Consider the following 25093-nt stretch of genomic DNA (forward strand, 5'->3'; position numbering starts at 1 on the left):
TGGTTTCAAGCTTGGTATAAAATAGCTTCGAGAGCTTATTCTTGCCAAACTAGAGACGAACCTACAAACTTTGAACTGGAAATCTATCGTGCCAGCGAGGTTGCTTTGCATGTTTGTGACTCTCTTGGTCGGGCTGAAATGTCAAATGCTTTCCCTCACCCTTCATAAGACTTGTATATTTTGAAATTTTTGTACCCCTTGAGAGACTTTTTTAACTTTTGTAAAGTTTTGTATGCAATGAGACTTTGCAAAAAACTTTTATCAATACCTTGTGTGCTTTTGAATTTTGTTTATAGGATAATAAGCACTCTTTCTTGTTTCTCAATAACCTGCTTATACACATCGACATATGTTGTTCATACTTCAAGAACCAGGCTACATTGTTCATACCTTAAGTGTTAGGCTAGAGGGTGAGTTCCTCATCTACGTCGTCTTTTCAGCGAAAGGGTATTAACGGGAGATCCCTCGATGTTTTTAACCTTTAATTCTTAGGCTAGTGGGAGATCCATCGACCATGTCTTCTTTTGGCGAGAAGGTGTTAACAGGAGATCTCTTGACCGTTTTAACTTTTAATTATTTGGGCTAATGGGAGAGTAACTCAACTATGTCACCTTTAAGTGAGAAGGTGTTTAATGGGAGATCCCTTGACTGTTTTCTCCTTTAATTATTAGGCTAGTGGGAGAGTTCATCGACCACGTCACCTTTCAGCAAAAAGGTGTTAACGGGAGATCCCTCGACTATTTTAACCTTTAATTATTTAGGCTAGTGGGAGAGTTCCTCGACCACGTCAGCTTTCGGCAAGAAGGTGTTAACGGGAGATCCCTCGACTATTTTAACCTTTAATTATTTAGGCTAGTGGGAGACTTCCTATACTACGTCACCTTTCGGCGAGAAGGTGTTAATGGGAGATCTCTTGACCGTTTTAACCTTTAATTATTTAGGCTAGTAGGAGAGTTCCTCGACCACATCAGCTTTTGGGGAGAAGGTGTTAATGGGAGATCTCTCTACCATTTTAACCTTTAATTATTTAGACTAGTGGGACAGTTCCTCGACCACATCACCTTTGGGCAAAAAGGTGTTAACAAGAGATCCCTACACCGTGTAAACCTTTAATTTTTTAGCCTAGTGGGATAGTTCTCGACCACATCGCCTTTCGGCTAGAAGATGCTAACAGGATATCCCTAAACCGTTTTAACCTTTAATTATTTAAGCCAGTGGGAGAGTTCCTTGACCAAGTCAGCTTTTGGCAAGAAGGTGTTAACGAGAGATCTCTCGATCGTTTTAACTTTTAATTATTTAGGCTAGTGGGAGAGTTCATCAACCACGTCAGCTTTAGGTAAGAAGGTGTTAATGGAAGATTGCTTGACCGTTTTAACCTTTAATTTCTTTTAGACTAGTGGGAGAATTCCTCAACCACGTCACCTTTCGACGAGATGGTATTAACAGGATATCCCTCGACCATGTCGCCTTTTGTCTTCAGGTCTTGTCCCCATTATTTAAGTTTGTCAAGAAAAATCAAAGAAAGGTGGGAAAAACGTGCAGGTATTTACTATTGAAAAATGATATCAATTAGTAACTCAAAAAAAAAAAAAGCTCCATATATTTCCCTTAGACGTTGTACTTTCGTAAATGTTCTGCATTTCATGGGTGGGGTAGCTCACGCCCTGCGGCATCCTTGAGGTGGAAAGCTTCCGGTCTGTGGCTTACTACTACAGCATAAGGGCCTTCCCATCGAGGGCCTAATTTCCCTTCCTCTCCCAGGGTGACACCAGTTTCCTTCAGCACTAAGTCACCAATTTTGAAAGATCTAGGTTGTTTGTTGAAGTATTGCTCTGCCTTTTTATTAGAAGCTGCAACTCTGACTTTTGCATCCTCCCTTATCTCTTTCAACAGGTCTAAATTTTCTTCTAACCCTACTACGTTGACTTCTAGATCAAATTTTTTCCTCCTGTAGCTTGGTAACCTAACTTCCACCGATGCCATTGTCTCACTTCCATATGCTAGGGCGAAAGGTGTTTGCCTTGTTGAGGTTTTTGGTGTTGTTTTGTAAGCCCATAAAATCTCTGGGATCTTGTCGGCCCACAGCCCCTTTTTGTCGCCCATCTTCTTTTTCAGTATCCCCATGATGGTTTTAATAGATGCTTCCACTTACCCCGTTTGCTTAGGGATTACTTGGGGAAGAATACTTGACTTTGATTCCTATCTTCGCACACCATTGGTGATAATGTTCAGAATTGAACTACCATCCGTTATAAAAAATGATACACTGAGGTATTCCAAATCTGCATACTACTGTCTTCCATAGGAACCTTGTCACACTTTGGGTTGTTATTGTTGTCATTGCCTCAGCCTCTACCCATTTCGTAAAGTAGTCGATGGCACCAGTGATGAACTTGGTTCCTCATTTGCTGTGAGGCATAGGGCCTACTAGGTCTACTCCCCTCTAGGCGGACGGCCACGGTGAAGTTATTGATCGCAACTCTTCGGGAGGTGTATTTGGAATTAGTGCATGAATTTGGCACTGGACACATCTTTTTGAGAATTCCTTAGCATCCTTTAGTGTGTTTGGCAAATAATATCCTGCCCTTACAATCTTTGCGGCTAGTGATCGTCCTCCTGAATGATTTCCGCATATCCCCTCATGTATTTCCTTCATTATGTGTTCTGCCTCTTCCTTTGTTACACATCTTAATAATGGGTTTGAAAAACCTCGCCTATAAAGCACCCCGTCTACCATAGTAAACTGATTCATCTTGCTCTTAAACTTCCTTGCCTCTTCCCGGGATGGGGTAGGTCACCCGTCTCCAAATACTTCCTTATATCATCATCCCATCCTAGTGCATTTTCTCCAATTTGCAAACTTTCCTCTCCTACTACAGGACTGGCTATCGTTCGTAGATCAACCATCCACGGCAATGCCACTTCCTGCCTTGCTGAGGCCACTCGTGCTAATCAATCAGCCTTGAAATGATCTCCTCGGGGTATTTGCTTGATTTGAAAGTACTTGAGGCTTTTGCATTATTCCTGAACTTGGTGGAGATATTTTATGAGTTTGATCCCTCTCGCCAAGTATTCCCCGATGATTTTCTTGACTACTACCTATGAGTTTGCTTTCATTTCAATCTCCTCTCCCCCTAACATCTTTGTTATTGCTAAATCGGAGAGCACTGATTCGTATTCTGCTTCGTTGTTTGTTACTTTGAAGTCTAATCGTATTGCATGGTACTACTCTGCTCCTTCATTTGTCGCCTCATACACACCAACTCCTCCCCCTGCTCGGCAGGATGATCCGTCCTCATACACTTGCCATGGATTCTTCTCTGGTGACTTTTGGGCTTCTTCCTAGAAATTTAAAAATTTTGCTACGAAATCCGTCAAGATCTACCCTTTCACAGCATTCTTTGGTATGTAGTTGATGTCGTACTCACTTAATTCAATTGACCTTTTGACCAGCCGCCCCGAGGTGTCCAGTTTTTGTAACACCTTTTGTAAGGGTGATGAGGTAATCACCTTTATCGAATGTGCTTGGAAATATGGTCCTAATCGCTTTGTTGCTACCACTACGGTGAAGGCGACTAACTCTACTTTTGCGTACCTAGTCTCAACTCCTCTCAAGGCTCTACTTACATAATATACCAGCTTTTGTTCCTTCCTCTCCTCTAGTACCAAGGCTGCTGACACAACGTCTAGTGTCACTGCCAGGTATAACAACAATGGCTCCCCTTGCTTGGTATGGCTGAGCAATGGTGGGTTAGCCAAATACTCCTTCAGGTGGGTGAATGCTTCCTCACACTTAGCATCCCAATCTTGTGCCTTCTTAAGCACATGAAAGAATGGAAGACACTTATCTCTCAATTGGGATACAAACTCGTTAAGAGTTGTTATCTTTCCTACTAGCTTCTATACTTTGTTTATGTTCGTGGGCGACTTCATTTCTATTATTGTTATTAGCTTCTTGGGATTTACTTTGATCCCTCTTTCTGACACCATGAAACCGAGAAACTTTTCCAATTGCACTCCGAATGCACACTTCATTGGATTGAGCTTCATTCGATATCGTCTTAAAACCTGGAAAGCCTCCCTAAAGTCCTTCACATGCTGAGCAAACTCCATACTTTTTACTAGCAGATCATCAACGTATACTTCCATGTTTCTCCCAGTTTGGTTTTTAAACATTTTGTTTACTCACATTTGATAGATCGCCCCAACGTTCTTCAAGCCGAAGTGCATCACCTTATAGCAGTATAGTCCTCAATTAGTTATGAAAGTAGTCTTTTCTTGATCAGCCTCATTCATCCTGATTTGGTTGTAACCCTAGCAGGCATCCATAAAACTTAACATCCTATGCCCTGTTGTTGTGTCTACTATTAAATCTATCCGTGGTAATGGAAAACTGTCTTTCGAGCAAGCCTTGTTGAGGTCGGCGAAATCCACGCTCATACACCACTTTCCGTTAGATTTCTTCACCAACACTACATTGGATAGCCACTCTGAATATTGTGCTTCTTTGATGAATTTTGCCCCCAATAAAAGGTCCACTTCCTCAGTGATTTCCTCGTACTTCTCTGTATTAAAGTTTCTTTTCTTTTGCTTTATTAGGCGCACCTTCGGGTCTATACTCAACTTGTTTTCGATGATCTCCTTACCTATCCCTGACATATCCTTATGACTCCATGTAAATACGTCTTTGGTCTAGAAGGAAATCTATCAACAACTGTCTTTCTTCCCTTGACATTTTGGTCCCTATCTTCACATGGCTCTCAGGATGATTCTTTTCGAGGGTGACCAACTCTAGGGGCTCATCTGCCTCCCCTTACTTCGAAGTACTTTCATCTCTAGTTTCTAGTTCCGTCATCGTTATTTGGGGCCCTGGTGGGAAGATTGCCTCCTCCTGACTTCTCCTTGCCCTGATCTGAGCTCCTGCACATAACATTCTCTGGCTAAGACTTGTTCCCCACGTACCTCGCCTATTCCAGCTCTTGTCAAGAACTTCATTTTTAGATGATAGGTAGATGTAATAGCCTTCAAAGCATTTAATGTGGGTCGTCCAATGATTACATTGTATGCTGACCAAGTTCTCACCAGTAAAAACTGAGTCATTGATGTGGCGATATGAGGGTCTGTGCTTACAGATACTGGCAATGTAATGGACCCCATTGGTTGTACCACATCTCTAGTGAACCCTTTTAATGTAGTTGGCACTGGTTTCAGTCGATTCGCACCGATTCCCATTTTGCTGAAAGCATCCTAAAATAGGATGTCTGCCAAACTTCTGTTGTCAATTAATATTCTCCTTGTGGTAAAATTTGTCACCAGCATCGTTACCACCAAAGCATCATTATGTGGATATACGCCCCCTCGGCAATCCTCATCGCTAAAAGATATTATGGGGGATATATGCACTTGGGGTTGCTTGATGGGTCTCTCCACACTAAAAACTTCTTCATATCTCGCCCACCTAGCATACACCTTTATTTCTAAAGAAGTTGGGCCACCTCTTGCATACCCACCGACGATCGTATGTATTTCGCCCAAGGGTGGTTCCTGTAGGCATCATCTGCTCTCAGTCTCCGATCACGAGTTTCATGTGACCTCCTCTCTTTTCTCGATGATTCTCGTTGCCTTGGGCTTTCACTCCTCCTTTTATACTCGAGCTTCCGATCGTTCGTACATCGTGGGTGGGGGGGGGGGTCATGTTCTGGGCGATCAAGCATTCCAACTCACCACTGCCTCTCATTTCTTCTACTTTTCATTTCAAGTTGTAGCAGACCTTGGTTCTGTGCCCCTTGTTTTGTGATATGTGCAGTACTTCTTGGTCTGTTGCTTATTGGTTGATTCCTAGTCCTTTGTTTTGTCTCAGTTTTGTGTACTAGAGTAATGCACATAACCACCATTATGTCTTCTTAAATTACTATCATGCCTTAACTCCTGTTGGTCTCTCTTCGCCTCTTGGCCCCTATCTCAGTTTTTCTTCTGTTCTCCTTTTAAGTTCCTGTTTATTCCTTCTTTCTGGTTGGGTGGTCAAGGCGATAAGGGTGTCTTCAGTGTTAACAAAATCGTCGGCCCTATCCCTGAACTCTCGTAAAGTGGAAAGGGTTTTCTTGGCCAGCTCGGCCATAAAAAGGCTCCTTTGCCAAATACCTCACAGCAATATTGCTAGCATGATTTTCTCGTCTTGATCATCAACTGTCATATTTTTTTTATTGAAGCTTGTTAAATACGCTTTCAAACTTCCATCCTCTCTCTGTTTGACTGTTAGCAAGTACGCGGCTAGCCTCCTGCATATTATACTCACCATAAATTGGGTCAAAAACTGCCGGCCCAACTCTTTGAAACTTTCTATGGAGTTTGGTTGTAGTGTACCGAACCATCCTCCCGCCAACCCCTTTAGAGTCAAAGGGAAAGCCGTACACGTAATCTTTCTTAGGAATCCATGAAGCATCATATGGACTTTGAAAGTGTCAAGATGCTCCATGGGATCTTTTGAGCAGTCATACAGGTTGATCGACGGGACTTTAAACTTCGGAGGCAGAGGCATTGCCATAATTTTCACAAAGAACGGTAGATTTGTGCTGGACAATAACTGGTCGACCGAAGAGGACATTCTTATCTTTTTGGCCATCTCCTCATATTTATCTATAAGGTTGCACACGTCTTGGTGTAGCTTCTTCGCTTCCTCATTCTCCTTATGACATTTGCCAACGCCCGCACTGTTTGCCTCCATCTCTACCCTGTCAGCTTGGTTGGGTGTCGCGTCCTCTCCGATGGCCTGTTTCGTAACTTGAGGGTCTCATTTTCCTTTCGCAGTGAGTCAATATCGGTAGAAAGTTTCTTTATTTTCTCATTTATTTTCACAAGTCTTTCATCCATGTTTTGTGAAGTTTCTCCCTGATCTCTAGTTGCCTGAGACTAAGTGGTGATGAGCATGTGAAAAGCATGCTAAGTGTGAGACAAATATAATCTCACAAACGGCACCAACTGTTATAGATGTGTTTCACTACCACCGCCTCACAATTACCTACAATCAAAGATTAGATAACTTCGGGGTGCAATGGGAAGCCTCTGATGCCTAAGTCAATAACTGCAAAAATAATCTTTAATCTCAAAGTATCAGATCTTTTTTACGTACCTGGATTCTTCTTTTATATAGAGTTTCTGAAACATTTGTTTGCTTAAATGATAATAGATATATCTATTATTTAAATTCAAGCTTGAAAATAAGGGTTGAGATTTTAATGGATCATCATTGTAACTGTTCTTATCCTTTATTACCGACTAGGTGGTTATTCAGTCAATTTTGACAGTGAGCTAAGCGCTCTAAGTATTAATGGGCTTCTTCGATATTGGAACTAATCAAGATCGAAGGCCCATACTATATTGGGGGGCGGAATGCCCTCTCCAAGTACAATAGTTATGACGTACTAGCCATGCTTGGTAAAGAGAAATAAAAATAGAGTAATACTATACCTATCTAAGATTTTTTTCGAATTGATGTCTCGAAATGTACATTTTATCTTTTTATTTTTTTTTATTTTTTATGTACTTTTTTAATCATTATAAATATTTATAAAAAAAATAAAAAATTTATAATATTATTAAAAAATATTTTCTTAATTATTACGTAAAAAAAAAAAAAGATTTCGCGACACATTTTCGGACATTTCACATTTCTGATAAAAATAATAACAAAAAAGATGACGTTTTACAATTAAAGAGGATCGGAAATTGACAAGGCAGTGCTAGCGGCGTACCATTGGGCTAATTACTTCTTTAATACATAAAAAAAAAAATACATAATTTTATTAATAATTATTTCTTTAATTATTAAAAAAATATATATAAATTAAAAATTAAAATAATTAAACGGTGATTTTGAACGTCGGGACCATTAATTAGTAATAACCTTAAATTATCAAAAAGGGATCTGCACAGCTTTGAAATAAATAACATTAATGGCTCAATAAATCTTGATTGACAAGAAAATGTTGGCTGCACGTAGATCCAGCTACGGCTCAATTTAAAATATTCGAATCCGAATTTGAGTTCGAACTCCAGATTTTTTTTATTTTTTATTTCAACTCAATTCCATAAGTTAAATTTTTAATTTAAACTTGTCAAAAAAATCATACCATCAAGTAAGAATAAATATAAATAAAAATTACTATTAAAAATAATCATTTTATACAATAATATAACATCATATAGACCGTACATATTTTAAATCTAAAATAAAAAAATTAAAAATTAAAAATAATTATATAATAAATATAAAATATATATTATTACAATAACTTCTTTCTAATTAAACAAACCTCCATTCTAATATGACCAACCAGGTAAATAAAAGTCAAAAGATACACGTAAGTTCTTATCTCTGTTTTCAATTTGAAATACTTTTATGAGCATATATTAACTTAGGATGAGTTTAGATTTTAAACTTATTTTAATTTATTATTATAATTTTTTTTAGTTTTAAAATAATAATAATATTATTATATTATTATTATATAATATAATAATATTATTATTATTATATTAAAAAATAATAATAATAAATAATTTCCATGGGCACACTTAACGCCTCCTACTCTTTGATGGCATGTTATATGACGGCATCAGTGCAAATAAATACGTCCGCAACAGAACTATTCAAAGAGTACAATAGCTATGGTCTAAAAAAAAGTACAATAGCTATGGCGTACTAGCCATGCTCGGTACAGAGAAATAAAAATAATAACAATAAAAATGACCTTGGACAGTTAAAGAGGATCGGAAATTGACAAGGACAGTGCTAGCGGCGTACAGCTTAAACCATTAAAAAGGAATCTGCACAGCTTTGAAATAAAGGACATTAAATAAAGCTTGATAGACAAGAAAATGTTAGCTGCAGGTTAGATCCAGCTACGGACTTACTAGAGTTACTATGCATCCTAGAATTGAGGGACGACCATGGCTTCTCTGTTCTTGAGGAATGAGCTGGTCCACTTCGAAATTAGAGTTACAATCGAGTCGAATCGAGCTCAAATTCGAGTTCTAATATTTTAAATCGAACCGATACTCAAGCTCTTATTTAAATTGTTTATTTATTTTTAGTTTTTTTATAAGATTTAATAATTGATAAATTAAATAAATAAATAAATAATTTAATATTAAATTTATATAATTAACAAGTAGAATTTCTATTGAATTATAAAATTTTATAAAATTTATAAATACTTAATATCTAACTAGTCGATATTTATTCAAAAAAATAATATATTATATATATTATTAATGCGTACACTTAATATGATAATATATATCTATTTCATATATGGTTCTCAAATACTAATATATGAAATTATTAAATTTTAGCAACTAATTATTATACAAATTATAAAATAGACTTATGAAGTATATCCACTATATAGATATAAGTAATTAGATTACATATTATATATTTAATTATAAAAATAGTATGCTTATATTATTAATTAATACATATATATATATGTGTGTGTGTATGCACACATAAGTGTATATATATATATATATTTATTAATATATAAATGAGTTTTAATTGAGTCGAGCTAACGAGTCGACTTGAATATAAACGAGCGAGCCTTAATGAGTCTTAGTCGAGTCGAATTTTATCGAGTATGTGTCATTTACAAATCAAGCGGGTATCTACTTTCACGAACGATTTTTTTTTTTTTGCAAGTCGAGTTCAATTCGAGTTTAACCGAGCGAGAGTGCCGAACAGACTATCAAACAGATTGATTCATTTACAGCCATATCTGGAACCCTAGTCTCTTACGAACAAATAAGATTCCGTTTGAATTCAAAAAGTGTTTCATCTCATATTATCTCATTATTACAACTTTTTCAAATTTTTATACAAAATATAATAAAAAGTTCAATTTTTTAAATTTCAATTCAACTTTCTCAAATTATAAAATAATAATAATATTAAAAAATAATATTCTAATAATATTTTTTTTAACTTTTATATTTCATCTAAAATCATCTCATCTCATTTATGAATCCAAACCAGTCCTAAGAGTTGGAACCAGAGAGAACTCACTACAGAGAATGTTAGTTCAATGTGATTAAAGTAAAGAAAAATGTTTGGTCTAATAGAGATTTTATTTAAGAAAAGTTTAATATGATTTGATTAGAAAAATTCTAATTATCATTTCTTATACTACATATCATTAAATAAAATGAGAAAAATGATAAATCATATATTAATATATAATATGCGGATGATAAGTGACATTTCTCATTTGATTAATCATAAAACTGTTTTACAGATAAAAAAAACAAAAATGAAAAAATAAAGAAAAAGAAAAAATAAAGAGAAAAATGATAAATGAACCGATGGTTGTACTCATTAATTGAACTAATTATTATTTTTTTTAATAGTAAAGGAAGTTATCATTAGTGAAAGACTCAAAGACACTTTTATTAGTGATTATTATTGTGTATTTTTTTAAAAAAAATGTTTAAAACAATGTAAAAGAAAAACAAATCAAATCGCAGTCTCTTTGGTACTTTCTTCTGAAAAATTATATGCCTATTCAATTCTCTCTTGGGTATTACCATTGGCTAATATTATTGGCACCACGGATCCTTATCTAGAATTTCATGAGGAACGACGCCCCACACCATCAACAGGCTCGAAGGGCACCTCGAGCATCGACAGGGCCTTCCTGCACAGATTCTAGGAACACGGGGTGCAGCCCCACATCCATATCTTCCTCCTCCTAGCGGTTAAGGCCTTCAACCATACCAATAGTAAGAGATGGAGCTTGTATGACTGGGTCCTGGTTGCCATATTCAAAGGACTCCACCTCCAAACCAAAGCCAAGCCAATTGCAGCTTGTTTCATAATCTCCTCGAACTAATCATCGAGGGTTGACGTTGGCCAAATAGACTCATAGCCTTTTGCAGTAAGCAGAACTTGGTGTTGACGATTGGCTGATAGCGTCGAACCTGAATGATTCATCATCGCCAAGAATTGACTCATCATCTAGACGGGGTTTCTTTTCCTTCTTTTTTGGCAGGATTGAAGGCCTTCTTTTTACCACGAGAATTGGCAGGACCCCTAAAAAAATTGCGCCCGGTAACATGAGAATAGGTGGGCATCACCAAAAATAGAACGATGTTCTACCGAGTGAGGAGAACATTGGTATAAACTGGCACAGGGTTTTTCACAACCCAAGAATATATTTGCCAAAGACGACTGTTCTCTCACGCGAAAAAAGCATCACGTCGAACTCACAATCGTCAAAAATTGTTCTCAACACCGCCCAAACTGGGAAATCTTGATGTGAGCTTCTCCCTCTGGGAACTCCCAACCTGAACCCAACACGAGAAAAAAACCTTCGATGCCAATCATCGACAAGAGAGTAGTAAGGTTCAATATGCGCCAGATTCCTGCCAATACGTTGAATAACACGGGTGCAGAGGAATTCCTCGGCAGTAAGGTCAGGATATTCCTCACCGACAGGTTCCAAAACTCGACTCCAAACAACGCAATATGATAGCAACATCATCCAGGCGTTGGGGTGAAGTTGGGTCGGGGCTAACCCAAATAATCCAAAACGTCCCTAGTGGCACGACAAAACGGGAGACGTAATAATCCCATCTGAAACAAAATCATAAAATGGGCCACCTTTTTGGTGAACCCCTTAGAGTCCACTGTCCACAGCCCCACGACCAAGTCCAAGAGCCTCCAAAATGACCGAATGAGGAACCTTGTATGAGTTCTGTACAGAATCCAGATTGACCTGAGTAATCACGACGGACCAACGACTGCCTTCAAAATCATTAGGAAAAAAAGAACAGCTGCCTCCAGCCTTTTCATGAGAAGCCTAAGGGCGAAAAGAGCACGAACCACGAGAATCAAACGAGCGGCATTACATGGAGCCATCAAGAGCAGTCAAAATACAGGTTAAAAGGAAGAAGAAGATTTAAGGATTGGTGGAGAGTACGACAACAAAGGTCAACTGGGAATTTGAGAAGGGAGTACAATGGTAGAAAACACAAAAATATGAAAAGAAGGGCTTAAATAAGGGTTGCGCTGGTTAGGTAGTTCTAAAAAGAACTTAACAAGTGTCCCTAGTGCAGATACCAAATGGGCAAATTTCGTGGTTTGAGTTGCACAGAGGGATGTGGGAAATGACCCGCCACATGCCATCCTAAAACGAGGGAGGGCATATTGACGACGTAGCAACTTAAAACTGAAAAGGATAGTAAATCAAAGCCAAAATTGGAAATTCACGCCTCATTGGAGGGACGAGTAGATCCTCACAAGGAGTGGGTCAGGGCCACAACCACGGGAGTCCATAGATTAGAAGACAGAAGCCCACAAACGTGGATAAGGGGTCAATGGCCATCGCACACCAACATAAAATTTGAATCCGCGCATCATCAATCACTAATTAATGACGTAATGGACAAAGTGATCCCCCACGAGACACGCCCATAATACTCTCCTAGGGTATTAACTCCTCCGAGATAACAGTTGATGGAGAATCCTTTAGATCTGCGATCCAACGAGGATCTGAAGAAATCACGTCGTCAAGCAAGCCTTCGTTCTAATATGACCAACCACATAAATAGAGGTCAAATGACACGCTTGGAGTAACTTATTATCTCTATTTTTCACTTCAAAATACTTTTCTGATCATACACTAACTTAATCAACGGAAGTATCCATAGACACACTTAACCCCTCCTACTCTTTGATTGCATGTTATCGGAAGGCATCAGTGCTACTAATTACGTCCGCAACAGAACTAATCCTACAAAAGTAATTGAACTCAAAACTTCACTCAAAAACAGGTGCAGGGGGTATCACACGATCTTTTCCTTTTTTTTTTTTTTTTTTTTTTTTTTTGACCTTTTCCACCTATCTATATTCCGAATAGACTCAAAGACACTTGAAAATCAAGCATGCCTAATAAAGAGTACAATAGCTATGACGTACTAGCCATGCTCGGTAAAGAGAGAGAAAAATAATAACAAAAAAGATGACGTTCGACAAATAAGTTAATGCCAAAAAAAAAAAAAAACCGTTTCTAATTTGGGAAATGATATTTTCACCGAGACTTTGTACCGATAAAATCTACTCATTTTGTTCTTTTTTAAGTTTGTGTTTGTTTATATTTTATTCTTGTGTTGTAATTTTTTTTTTCTCTTATAAATATATAAAAAAATGCTTCAAAACAAGAAAATAGAAAACAAAATTTACACTGTAACGCCCTAGTCTGACACAGGTCGAAAAGTTACTTCTTATCACTTAAACTTACATTTCAACAATATAATTATAGATTCCAAATTCTCAATATCATATAGAAATTTCGATTCAAACTAATTTCCTCAATATAACAAAATTTTCAAAAGTCATCATAATACAATGAAATTTCTTAATAAAAAATCGTCAATACTCATAAAAACTTTCTATGTTTAATCCACTATACTTAAATCATCTCACCCAATACCTCATAATCTTGATTCTCATCTGAACCATCAAAATCATCTGAAAAATATTGTAGATATAAAGGAGTGAGTTATCAACAACACAGTAAGCAAAGAACTTATACTAGCATGTAAACATGAGTATTTATAAAGTTTGGTACGCAAAACAAAACATTTACTTTCAGAATGCAGAAATAACATATTTACTTTTAGAATGCATAAACAAAACTTGTTACAAAACATCAGAGCGAAAACTTTCAAAAAAACTTTCTTATTCAAAAATCATTCAGCATATCATAAACTGAGATATCATCTTCATATCATACTGAAGCATTTCATCTGGACAAATACCATGTTTAACTCCCGGGTAGAGTTATAAACCACCATTATACCCTTGACTAGGCCATATACCATGTTTCACTCATGTGGTAGGGTTATAAACTATTATTATACTCGTGGTTCGGCTGTATACCATGTTTCAATCTCGTGGTAGGGTTATAAACCACCATTATACATGTGATTGGGCCTTAATAGAAACATAACAGAACAACATCGGACCCAGATCATATTCAGATACAGAATCAAAATTTCATGCCAAGGGTTTTAGATGCCACATCATATCAAAACCAAATACTGAAAAGTTTCAGATCATTTCATATATTCGAAATCAACAGAATCAAAACATCTTCATTTATTCACAGCAAAAACATTTAAATTTACATATTCGCTCTTTTTACATAGTTCAGAAACATAATGCATAAGATTAGCTCATTTCTACACCAGTCATGACAGAAAATACTTTCTTTTATATAGAATTTATGCATATGTAGAACAAACATATGAGGTCGTTTTCAGATTTCTTTTCAAAAATAAATGTACTTATTTTCAAAGTTAATCTCATTTTATTTCTTTTGTGTAAAACTAGTATATGAATCCTGCTTACCTGGACTTTTTCGCTTTTCAGGAATTTTTTTCAATAATGCTGAACAAGAATTATTTGTGACCTATAAAATAATCACGTAATTTGTGTAAATTTCCAATCGAAAACATATTTCAATATTTAAGCCTAAGATGCTAAAATAACCTATTTTAATTCCTTAAAACCTATAACCCTGAAATACTATCACTTCTCCAAATCTATCAATAACCACTTAAAATGCTCTGACTAAGCTATTAAATTCTAAGACATTTTCTAAAACTGTATAATAATAATAGTAATAAATTCAACTATGCCACAAAATGCAATTCTGGTTTAAAGATTCATTATACAAAATTGATTAAAGTAGGAGGGCAAAAATTTCATTTAATAAAAACAGTCTAATTAGTTTATTAAAGGGTTAACATAAAAATTTCATACTTACCATTTACTTACTGAAATTAGTTGTAAAAAAAATAATTAATTCATTAATCTAGACTCCTAAAATATTTTTTATATAGAATCTTATACTACAAACAAATCCTATGCACAACACGCTTATAAAAACATGTTCAATAAGCACACATTCAAGGGCATTTTGGGAAAGAAAAAGAAAACATAACCTGCATGGCTCTTTGAAAACAAAAATTGGGATTTACAAACATGTAACAGTGGCCATGCTTACCGAGGAGGAAGGAGGGACACAACGGTAGGGCTGGGCTGATGTTGCAGGTGTTCCACACGGCGACAGAGCACTGAGAGATAGAGATAGAGAGTGATGAGCAAGAGAGAGTGAGTGGTGGGAGAGAGAGTCCAAAAAATGGTGAGAGAGATCAAAGAGGAAATCGTGGCACGGTGTGACCTTACCTAGTTAGAGTGGTGACTTAGGGTGGTGAGAGGTGCCGAGCGGCACTTTCTGTGTGCCGTGAGGGGACGACAGGGCGGCGACTGGCGACATGGGTGGTTGGCTTGAGGCTCACGGTGGGGAATATCACTTCCTCTATTTCTATGAAGCAAAAACAGAGTACTCTCTCAAAGCTTTTGGTGGTTGGCACGGTGGTGGTCTTGGGCTTTGGTGTTGCTCCTTTACGGTGGAAGGAGGGGTAGCCGCGACGTGAAGGAGCTTTGGCTTCTAGGGTGGCTGTAGGTGTGAAGCAGTAGTGCAACTATGCTTGATTCTAGGATACGGTGGTGCAGTCCACGTGTGTTGGGCTTGACTGCTTGGTCGTAAATGGTTTCCTGCCAATTTGGCTTTCAAGCCGACGTCATGAGGTGGCACTCAAAGAGGTTGAGCATGGGAGGGAGGATCACAATGGCTGATGAAGGTGCTGTGGTGCACAACGGCTTCAACGTCTATTGGTTTGGTCTTCTAGAGATCCAAGTCGCATAAACGTACTGCAGGCGGAGGGGAGTGGCTCTCTGTTATGGGGGAAACTTTGCTCTATTTTCCTTGCTTAGCACAGGGCCTTGGTGATGATGGTTTATGTTGAGTTTGTGATGGTCTCACTGTGCAGCAACTTGGGTCATCATGTTGGTTAACAGGGAGGTGGTTCCGTGAGATGGGGGTTGGCGGTTGGCAGTTGTGGTTGGGTGGAGTTTTGGACGTGGGAGAGAGAGTCCTCATGCTGCTGGGGTGGTGAACGTGGGGTGAGGGGTTGGTCTTTGATATCACGCATGGGGCTTACGGTGATGTATGTATGGAGATATGTGGGAAGGAAGGAAAAATAAAACAAAGAAAAAGAAAAAGATTTTAGGGTTTCTCCGGCTTGGGCTTGGTGTTACATACACTCTCGATACCCGCTATGGGTGGATCTAGCATCACCCTTCTAATTTAAACACTATTGAAAAAGGGTAATGTTATGGTGCATACCAAATGTGCAAATATTTTTTTTTTCTTTTAACTATTTTTTAAACATCTTTAATTATTCATTTTTTTTAACATTTTTTTTTTTATGGAACTGGGTCGTTTGGTTCAATAATTCTGGTGGGGTTAGAAATCTGATAAGAAGAAGATTCATTGTTATCCATGGGATAAAATGTGCAAGGCTAAAGCAATTGGTGGTATAGGTTTAAGAGATCTTAAGCAATTTCCCTGATGGCCAGTTTCTCAATGCTACACTCACAAGGAATCCTTCTCTCATATGGAGAAGTATCATGGCTGCAAAACCATTACTAGAGGAAGGCTTGTTTTGGCATGTAGGAAATGGTGCAAATACTAAAGAGTAGTGCTAGAGAGAAGCTATTGTAGCAGTGCACACTTTGCACTCATTGTATGGCTGCTTCTAGTTGATTGTTCCCAACACTCACTTGAGGAGATGTGTGGTCTAAATGATGCCACATCATGTGTGCAAAATGAATTTTTCCAATAATGGCTTCTATCTATATTTATTCAATACTAAAATTTGGCATCACAAATGGCTACCTGTTCCCACCTCCTTCAAAGTTCAAAGCCTTGTAGAGGTCCTGGATCTAGAGGAAATAATTTCAGCTTTGATTGATCATGAAGCCAAGGCTTGGAGAACAGATGTGATTGACCACATTTTTCTTCAACCAAAAGTAGAGATTATTCGATAGATTCCTATTAGCCTTTGTAACAGCCGAGATAAAATTATATGGAGGGGTAACTCTTATGGAATTTTTTTTGTTAGAAGTGCTTATCACATGCAAATTGAGCTCCATCAGAGAAGTAAGGGCTAGGCTTCTCATTCTCCTATCAACACAGAGAATTGGAACAAGCTTTGGAGAATCAAGGTTCCTAATGCTGAAAGATTATTTCTTTAGAAAGCTTGTCATAATAGTTTGCCTACTAAACTGAACCTATTCAAAAGAAAGGTTGTCTTAGACCTTTGGTGCCCAATTTGTAACCTGCATGAAGAATCCGTGGAACATGCTTTGTGGGAATCTATGGCTGCTAAGGATGTGTGGTGTCTTACCTCCACTAAATTGCAGAAACAAAGTGTGAATCAAACCAGCTTCAAAAAATTTATGTTACAAATGTTTGAGGATCTCAATGATGAAGCTTTAATTGAAATATTTGTGGTGGCTTGGAAATTATGGAAGAGAAGGAATGATTGGGTTTTTAACCAAACCTTCACTCGTCCTCAAAATCTTATGAATAGGCCAATCAGAAAATAGAGGATCTTGCTGTCATTAACTTTTAGATTCCTGCTAATCCTCTTACCTATCCATCTCAAACTCACCAGTGGCTGCCTCCACTTCTTGCTGTCTACAAGGTCAATTGGGACTCTGCTGTGGATAAAGTGCATTGCAAAGTGGGAATTGGGGCAATATTTCGAGACTGGGAAGGAAGAGTTATAGCGTGTATGAGGATGTGCAGGCCTATACATCTTGATCCTTATCTGGTTGAGGCTTTTGGTGCCCTGCAATCAGCAATTATGGCTGTTGATATTGGTCTGAAACATATCTACCTTGAAGGGGATGCATTGAACGTTATAAATGATATTAATGGCAACAAAGAAAGCTGGGGCCAAACTGGATTACTTGTTCATGATGTTCAACAAGTGATGAAGAGATTTGATTCAACTACTGTTAATTTTATTCCTAGAAGTTGCAACAATTTGGCTCATTGCCTAGCTAAAGATGCACTCAATGTTGTTGATATCCTTGTCAATCTTGAGGATGTTCCATCTTATATTACATCATTATTATAATTTTTGTTGATGAATAAAGAAAAAAACATCTTAAATTATTAAAAAAATAAAAAAATATAAATTCATTAATAATCACTTTCTTAATTATTAAAAAAAATAAAAATAAAAATATATGATAAACACATTTGATAAACATATTTATATTGATTCATAGTATGACATACAACAGAAAACATCCTCAGCACAGAGGTCCTCGATTCACAAATAAACCACGCAAAAAGTTGGCGATCCTGATACATTAGGTATCGTTTAGATTCGAAGATAAGTTGAGATGAGTTAAGATGGGTTGTGAATAGTAGTGAGATGAGTTATGAATAGTAATGAGATTTGTGAGTTAAAGTTGATGAATAATAATAAATAGTAGTGAAATGAATTGAGATGAGTTGAGATAACTTGCGAATACAAATCAGGCCTTAATCTACCGAAAACTACCCTAATTTTGCTGAGATTTTCGAACACCGATAGGCCATACATGGCTGATCTAGTCTCTTGAAAAGAGCGGTTCTCACAAAGTCATCCACTGCCTTCAAAGAAGAACCCTTCTCTTCTCCCTCTTCTCGTACTGCTAACTTTATCAGCTCTTTAACCCCAGCCGCCTTCTTCCTCATATCCTCCCCTTTTCCGTGTTCGTCCATGGCAGATTCTATGACCCTCTTCACCTCCTTCGCCTCAATCACACTTTGAATCCCTCTTGTCAACTCCACACTCACACCCATCTCCTCCATTAACATCTTTGAATTGAACGCTTGCTCTGCCGCCATTGGCCACCCTACAATCGGTACGCCCTGGCTTAAGCTTTCTAACGCCGAGTTCCACCCGCAATGACTCAGAAAAGCTCCCGTCGATTTGTGTGATAGAATGTCCAACTGGGGCGCCCAGTTGCGAACAATCAAACCTCGTCTGCTTTGTTTCATTCGTTCTTCAAATCCCTCTGGCAACCACTCAGCTCTGAATTCACCGTTCAGGTCGAAACCAAGGGGTGGCCTCACGACCCATATGAAAGATTTTCCACTCCCCTCCAAGCCAATGGCTAATTGCATCATCTGGGAGGCACCGATAGTGTTCTGAGAACCAAAAGAAATGTAGAGGACCGAATTGGGACTTTGCAAATCAAGCCACTCCAGGAATTTTTCAAGTGGGAGACTTGGTTTTTTCCCTGCACGTTGTCTTGAAACACTAGTACTTGCGTGTGAGGAGGACGAGCTCTTAAGAGCCGCTGGGGGAAGAAGAGGACCAATAGCCCAAACAGGAAGTCGGATATATTTCATGAGAAGATCCAGGCCCAAGGGTTCGATTTCCTCGACTGAGTTACAGAGCCACCCAGAAGACTCCAGACAACGTGAAAACTGCCGCTGCATAAACTTAGACCACACGTCTGTACCATCAGCAGCTCTCAGATATTGATGCAGTTGAGAGCGATGGAAACGAACACTTTCTGGGAAGCCCGGTCCCAGGAACTCATCGGAATCTGTAGAACGATGAGGGAGGTTTAGACAAAACGAGACGTAGGCCAAGGTGCCGTAGGCGCCACCGGTGCTGAACGAGACGTTCACGGTGCCAACACTCTTTGCAACATCAACAGCCCACCCAAAGAAAATGTCGGAAATTATGCAAAGTGGAGGTCGCCCTTCTTGGTCTATGATATCATTGAGAAGGCGCAAGAGAGGATATTCGAGACTCTGGGACGCATAAAAGAGCTTTATCGTTCTGTCCAGAGACAAGTTTTCGGTGTTCTCGGTGTTGGGAGGTAAGTCGTGGGAAGAGCTGCAGAAGGGGAGTTCGGCAAAGAGGATTTTGGAATCAGAGCCGGCAGAAATGGAGGAACGGAGGTACTGGATGTTGAGCTTGGTGCTGGCAATGGTGATGGTGTAGCCAGTTCTTTGTTGGAGCTGCTTTGCAAGTGCAAGAAATGGTATGAGATGTCCGTGTGCCAGGAATGGTTGCATTACAATATGCTCCTGAGACTGAGAGTTCATCATGATTATCCTTTGGTTCTGGAGGTGCATAAAAAAAAAAATGAAGGGTTGTGGTAGTTTGATTCAATTTTGGAACTCGAGTGGGCATGGGAAGAGCTAGCGCGGGGCATCACTTATTTAAAACAGGCCAGGGGAAAGTTGAGTCGCTTTCCGTAGTAAAGACGCAACTTCAATTAATACATCTCTTTGGCTGTCAGAAATTAAAATACTTACAGCAGATGCACTTATACGAGAGAGAGAGAGAGAGAGAACGCAAAACCTATGCACGGGGAAGCGTGGTCCTCGGGGTTTTGGGAAAGAGCATTATGCCATTGTCTACCGTTACCAACAAATTAAACTTTGTTCCGACAGGACTATTTCGCTTTTGGTAGTTGTGCCATGTTAAGTTACGTAATGACATTAAATATAAATAAATGTTAAATTTATATAAAAAAAAATTAATTTTTTAATAATAAAATTCACATTTTTTTTAAATTACTATAAGACGCTTACGTATTTTACAATTGTTTGTAATATTACTCTTTTATTATTTTCATACAGTTATATTTTAAATTCTGTTATACATCAATTATTATTTTACTCTACACTTCACATTTTTTTTTTAATTTTATGTCACATCTAACCATCACCTTCAACTTCTTTCTCTCCCCCTCAATCTCTCTATCCGACCCCTCTCTCATTTCTCACTCTCTCTCCTCAAACTCTATTTTTATTCGACCTCTTTCTCTCCTCAAACTCTCTCTATTCTATCAGAAATAACACCACAGTTGGAGAGGTCAGCACAGCGTTCTCAACAAATAAGCCGATCATCGCACAAACTATGGAATAGTCTAGAATACTTTTACCTTTGTATACGTGTCTCATTCTGTTAGCAAAAAATATTCTTATTCTTTGTGTATAAATAGGCACTGTGTACTGCACATTACAATCAAGAAAATAAAAACAAATTTCGTCCACTTCTTTATTACTTTTCTGTTTTTCATCATGGTATCAAGAGTCGTGTAAGGACTCACGTCCAAGCTCATCCATGGCTGTAGAACAGACCCCCTCCAAATTCGCCCTTCCTTCTCCCTCCCATTTCATCACTGTAAGTTAACTCATGACAATTATCTTTTGTGGAAGGTGCAACTTATGCCTTACCTCAATAGTCAAAATGTCTATGGGTTCGTCGATGGTACCACTACTGCCCCGACTCTGCTTGATCTCGCAAAGCCAAGTTCTAAATATTTGGCCTGGAAACAGCAAGATCAAGGTATCATGACCGTCCTTATTTCCCCCCTCTCTGAAAATCTAATAGCACATGTCATCGATGCCTCCACCTCACGAGAAATCTGGACCATTCTAGAGGACCTCTTTGCGTCCAAATCTCAAGCACGTACCATGCAACTCCAGTATCAACTTACCACACTCAAGAAAGGTTCAGACTCTATTGCCGACTACTATCAAAAAGCAAAACTGATTCGAGATACACTTGCTGCTGCTGGTAAAATTCTAACCACCTCTGATTTCATCACTTATGTGTTGGCTGGCCTGGGTACTGATTTCGACTCAGTTGTGACTTCAATCACTACCCATGTTGATCCTCTCACCCCATCTCAAGTCTATAGCCACCTTCTCACCCATGAAACCAGACTCTCACACCAGCAAACCATACTTACCTCTTCTCCCGAATTCTCGGCAAATTCTACCACCACAAATACCACACACTTCAGTAATAGAGGCAGGGCTTCATCTCGTGGTAGAGGAGGTTACAGGGGTCGTGCCCGTGGTTGTAATGGTGGTCGGTTCACTCCCTCCCACTTCACCCAAAATCGTCCCTCGTGTCAAGTGTGTAGTCGACAAGGTCACACTGCGCTTCAATGTTACTATAGATTTTATCACAGCTATCAATCCCCACCTCCTCCCTCTCTATCAGCCCATTTTACTTCCGCCCCATCTTTTCTCAATGACACTGCATCGTCTGTTGATAATAATTGGTATCCCAATTCCGCAGTGACTCATCACTTTATTCATAATTTTTCTAATCTGTCTTTGAATCCATCTGAGTACAAGGGAGATGAGCAAGTACGTATAGGCGATGGCAACTCACTACCCATTCATCATGTTGGCAGCTCCACGGTTCCTTCATCTTCTGGCAATCTTCTTCTCTCTCAACTCTATCATGTTCCATCACTTTCAAAAAATTTAATCTCTGTTAAAAAATTTTGTGAGGATAATCTTGTTTTCTTTGAATTTCATTCCTCTTGTTTTTATGTGAAGGATTCCCGCACCAAGAAAATACTACTCCAAGGACCTACTAGAAATGGCATGTACGTCTTACCCTCTGCTCCAGTTTCTCATCAAGCTCTCACTACTTCCCGCGTCTCTTCTTTCCAGTGGCGTGTACGTTTAGGACATCCGTCTATGCAACTTGTCCAGCGAATAATTTCACAACTATCCTACCTGTGAAGGTTTCTCCAAAAGAAACTGGGTTATGCTCATCTTGTTGTCAAGCTAAACTCCACCAACTTCCATATGCATCCTCTGAGTCTCGGACCACAGCTCCCTTACAACTTATGTTTGCTGATGTCTAGGGTCCTGCTCCCATGCTGTCTAGGGGTGGTTTTCGTTATTACTTGTCTTTTGTTGATGCCTACAGTAGATTTACATGGATGTTTCCTTTAAAATGTAAATATGATATAGTTCAAGTTTTTCTATCTTTCAAACGTCATGTTGAAAAACTTCTCAATGCAAAAATACGTGCCTTACAATCGGATTGGGGAGGTGAATTTCGATCTCTTAATAGTGTTCTACAGTCATTTGGCATTGCACATCGTTTATCTTGTCCATATGCTCATTCTCAAAATGGATCTGTTGAAAGAAAACATCGACATATTGTAAAGACAGACTTAGCACTCCTTGCTCATTCTTTTTCACCTCAAAAATAATGATCTGACGCTTTTACCACAACTGTTTATTTGATTAACCGACTTCCCACACATGTGCTCAATAATAAATCTCCTTTTGAAATGTTGTGGAATAAATTTCCAGACTACACTTTTCTAAAAACTTTCGGATGTCTTTGTTGGCTCAATCTTAGACCATACAATAAACATAAAATAAATTATCGTTCTCTTCCCTATGTCTTCCTTGGATATAGTCCTGATCACCATGGTTATTTTTATTTTCATCTTCCCACCTCCAGAATGTATGTGTCTCGAGATGTCATGTTTGATGAAAGTGTCTTTCCATTTCAACAAACCATTTCCAATCCAACGTCTTCTACTCCATCAAGATTTCCCATCCCTCTTAATACAACCCACATAACTTCCTCTGTCAAGGCCCAGCATAGCGTCACTTGTTATTCCGTCTACTTCTAATGATCAAAGCCCACGACCCACTTCTCCCAATCTATCTCCAATTCACTCAAGGTCCAGTATCTCACCTTTTAGCCCTTCTCCTTTCTCTCCAGAATCTTCTACCTCCCTCCGTCCATCCAACATTTCATTAAGGGCTCACTCGACATCTCCAGAAGCTTCTTCTTCTCCATCGCAATCCTCCCCTGCTCATCACATTCAAACTAGATCCAAGTCTCACCTTTGCTTCCCAAAAATTCGAACCGACAGAACCATAGCTTGGCCAAAGCCGCACGCTCATACCACCTCGGCAACTACCCCCGATGAACCCTCCTCTGTCACTAAAGCATCCAAGTTTCCCGAATGGAGGAAAGCCATGCAAGTTGAGTTTGATGCTCTTCTCTCCAATAACACTTGGAGTTTAGTCCCTCCCACTTCCTCTTAGAACCTTGTTGGATGCCGATGGATTTTCAAAACAAAATACCTTTCTGATGGATCGATCGAGCGATGCAAAGCACGACTTGTAGCCAAAGGCTACAGTCAACTCGAGGGACTGGATTATTTAGAAACTTTTAGTCCAGTAGTGAAACCTACAACTATCAGGTTTGTGCTTTCTATTGCAATTTCTGCTCAATGGCCGATTCATCAATTAGATGTACAAAATGCTTTTTTGCATGGTTCTCTCGATGAAACTGTCTTTATGTCTCAGCCCACGGGGTTTGTTCATTCTCAGTTTCCTCACTATGTGTCTAAGCTTAACCGAGCTTTGTACGACCTCAAACAGACCCCTCGTGCGTGGTATGCACGACTGAGTAGAAAGTTGATTGAGCTGGGATTTGTTGTTTCAAAATCCGACACTTTATTGTTCATTTATCGCCAGTAAACAGTAGTTATTTACTTCCTGGTCTATGTTGATGATGTGTTTTAACTGGTTCTAATTCAAATGCTCTTACACAGCTTATTCATAAGCTAGGTATTGAATTTCCCTTGAAAGATCTAGGTCCACTGAATTATTTTTTGGGAATTGAGTGTCACCGAACCTCCACAGGACTTGTTCTTTCTCAAAGAAAATACATCCTTAATTTACTCAAGAAAACAAATATGGCTAATTGCAAGCCTATAGGCAATCCAATGTCCCCTTCGACTAAACTTTCTGCTTTTGACTCTACCTCTATGGAAGACCCATCGCTTTACAGGAGTGTGGTAGGAAGCTTGCAATACTTGCTATTTATAAGACCAGATTTAGCCTTCTCAGTAAATAGAGTTTGTCAGTTCATGCATGCACCATATGTTTCTCACTGGCAATCAGTAAAACGCATCCTATGGTATTTGAAGCAAACTGTGGATCATGGCTTAATTATCACACCATCTCCTTCTCCTGCTCTATCTGCCTTTTCGGATGCCGATTGGGCAGGATGCTCGGATGACAGAAAATCTACAGGAGGCTATTGTGTGTTCTATGGTAAAAATTTGATTTATTGGAGCTCCAAGAAGCAGTCAACCATTGCTCGATCCAGCACAGAAGCTGAATACAAGGCCTTAGCTAATGCAACTTGTGAACTCATTTGGGTACAGTTTCTACTTTCAGAATTGGGCATTTTTTTGTCCAAGCCTCCTACTCTCTACTGTAATAACTTGGGATATACCTACCTCTCAGTTAATCCAATGATGCACTCTAGAACAAAACATGTTGATATTGATTACCATTTTGTACGGGATCACATTTATAAC

At 38.6% G+C, this 25093-nt stretch overlaps 3 protein-coding genes across 4 annotated transcripts; 1 reads left to right on the top strand and 2 right to left on the bottom strand.

Moving 5' to 3' along the window:
* Window positions 1-4857: 4857 nt before the first annotated feature.
* LOC121247293 lies at window positions 4858-5232 on the bottom strand. The gene has a single exon (XM_041145664.1). It carries the CDS (start codon window positions 5230-5232, stop codon window positions 4858-4860), a length of 375 nt encoding a protein of 124 aa, XP_041001598.1.
* Window positions 5233-11369: 6137 nt separating this feature from the next.
* Window positions 11370-18051, top strand: LOC121247294. Its single transcript, XM_041145665.1, has 2 exons — window positions 11370-11468; window positions 17542-18051. The coding sequence occupies exons 1-2, from the start codon at window positions 11370-11372 to the stop codon at window positions 18049-18051; spliced, it is 609 nt and encodes a 202-aa protein (XP_041001599.1).
* Window positions 18052-18156: 105 nt separating this feature from the next.
* On the bottom strand, window positions 18157-20126 carry LOC121247842 (UDP-glycosyltransferase 92A1-like). Of its 2 annotated transcripts, none has more exons than XM_041146301.1 (2): window positions 18468-20126; window positions 18157-18292 (listed from the first exon to the last, which is right to left on the bottom strand). In XM_041146301.1, exon 1 carries the CDS (start codon window positions 20055-20057, stop codon window positions 18480-18482), a length of 1578 nt encoding a protein of 525 aa, XP_041002235.1. In that variant the 5' UTR covers window positions 20058-20126; the 3' UTR covers window positions 18157-18292; window positions 18468-18479. The 2 variants fall into 2 exon arrangements, with proteins under 2 accessions (XP_041002235.1, XP_041002236.1); XM_041146302.1 differs by having other exon boundaries at window positions 18157-18289; window positions 18465-20126.
* Between the last annotated feature and the right edge of the window lie 4967 nt (window positions 20127-25093).

Source organism: Juglans microcarpa x Juglans regia, chromosome 1S (genome assembly GCF_004785595.1).
Source record: "Juglans microcarpa x Juglans regia isolate MS1-56 chromosome 1S, Jm3101_v1.0, whole genome shotgun sequence".
Taxonomy (NCBI): Eukaryota; Viridiplantae; Streptophyta; class Magnoliopsida; order Fagales; family Juglandaceae; genus Juglans; species Juglans microcarpa x Juglans regia.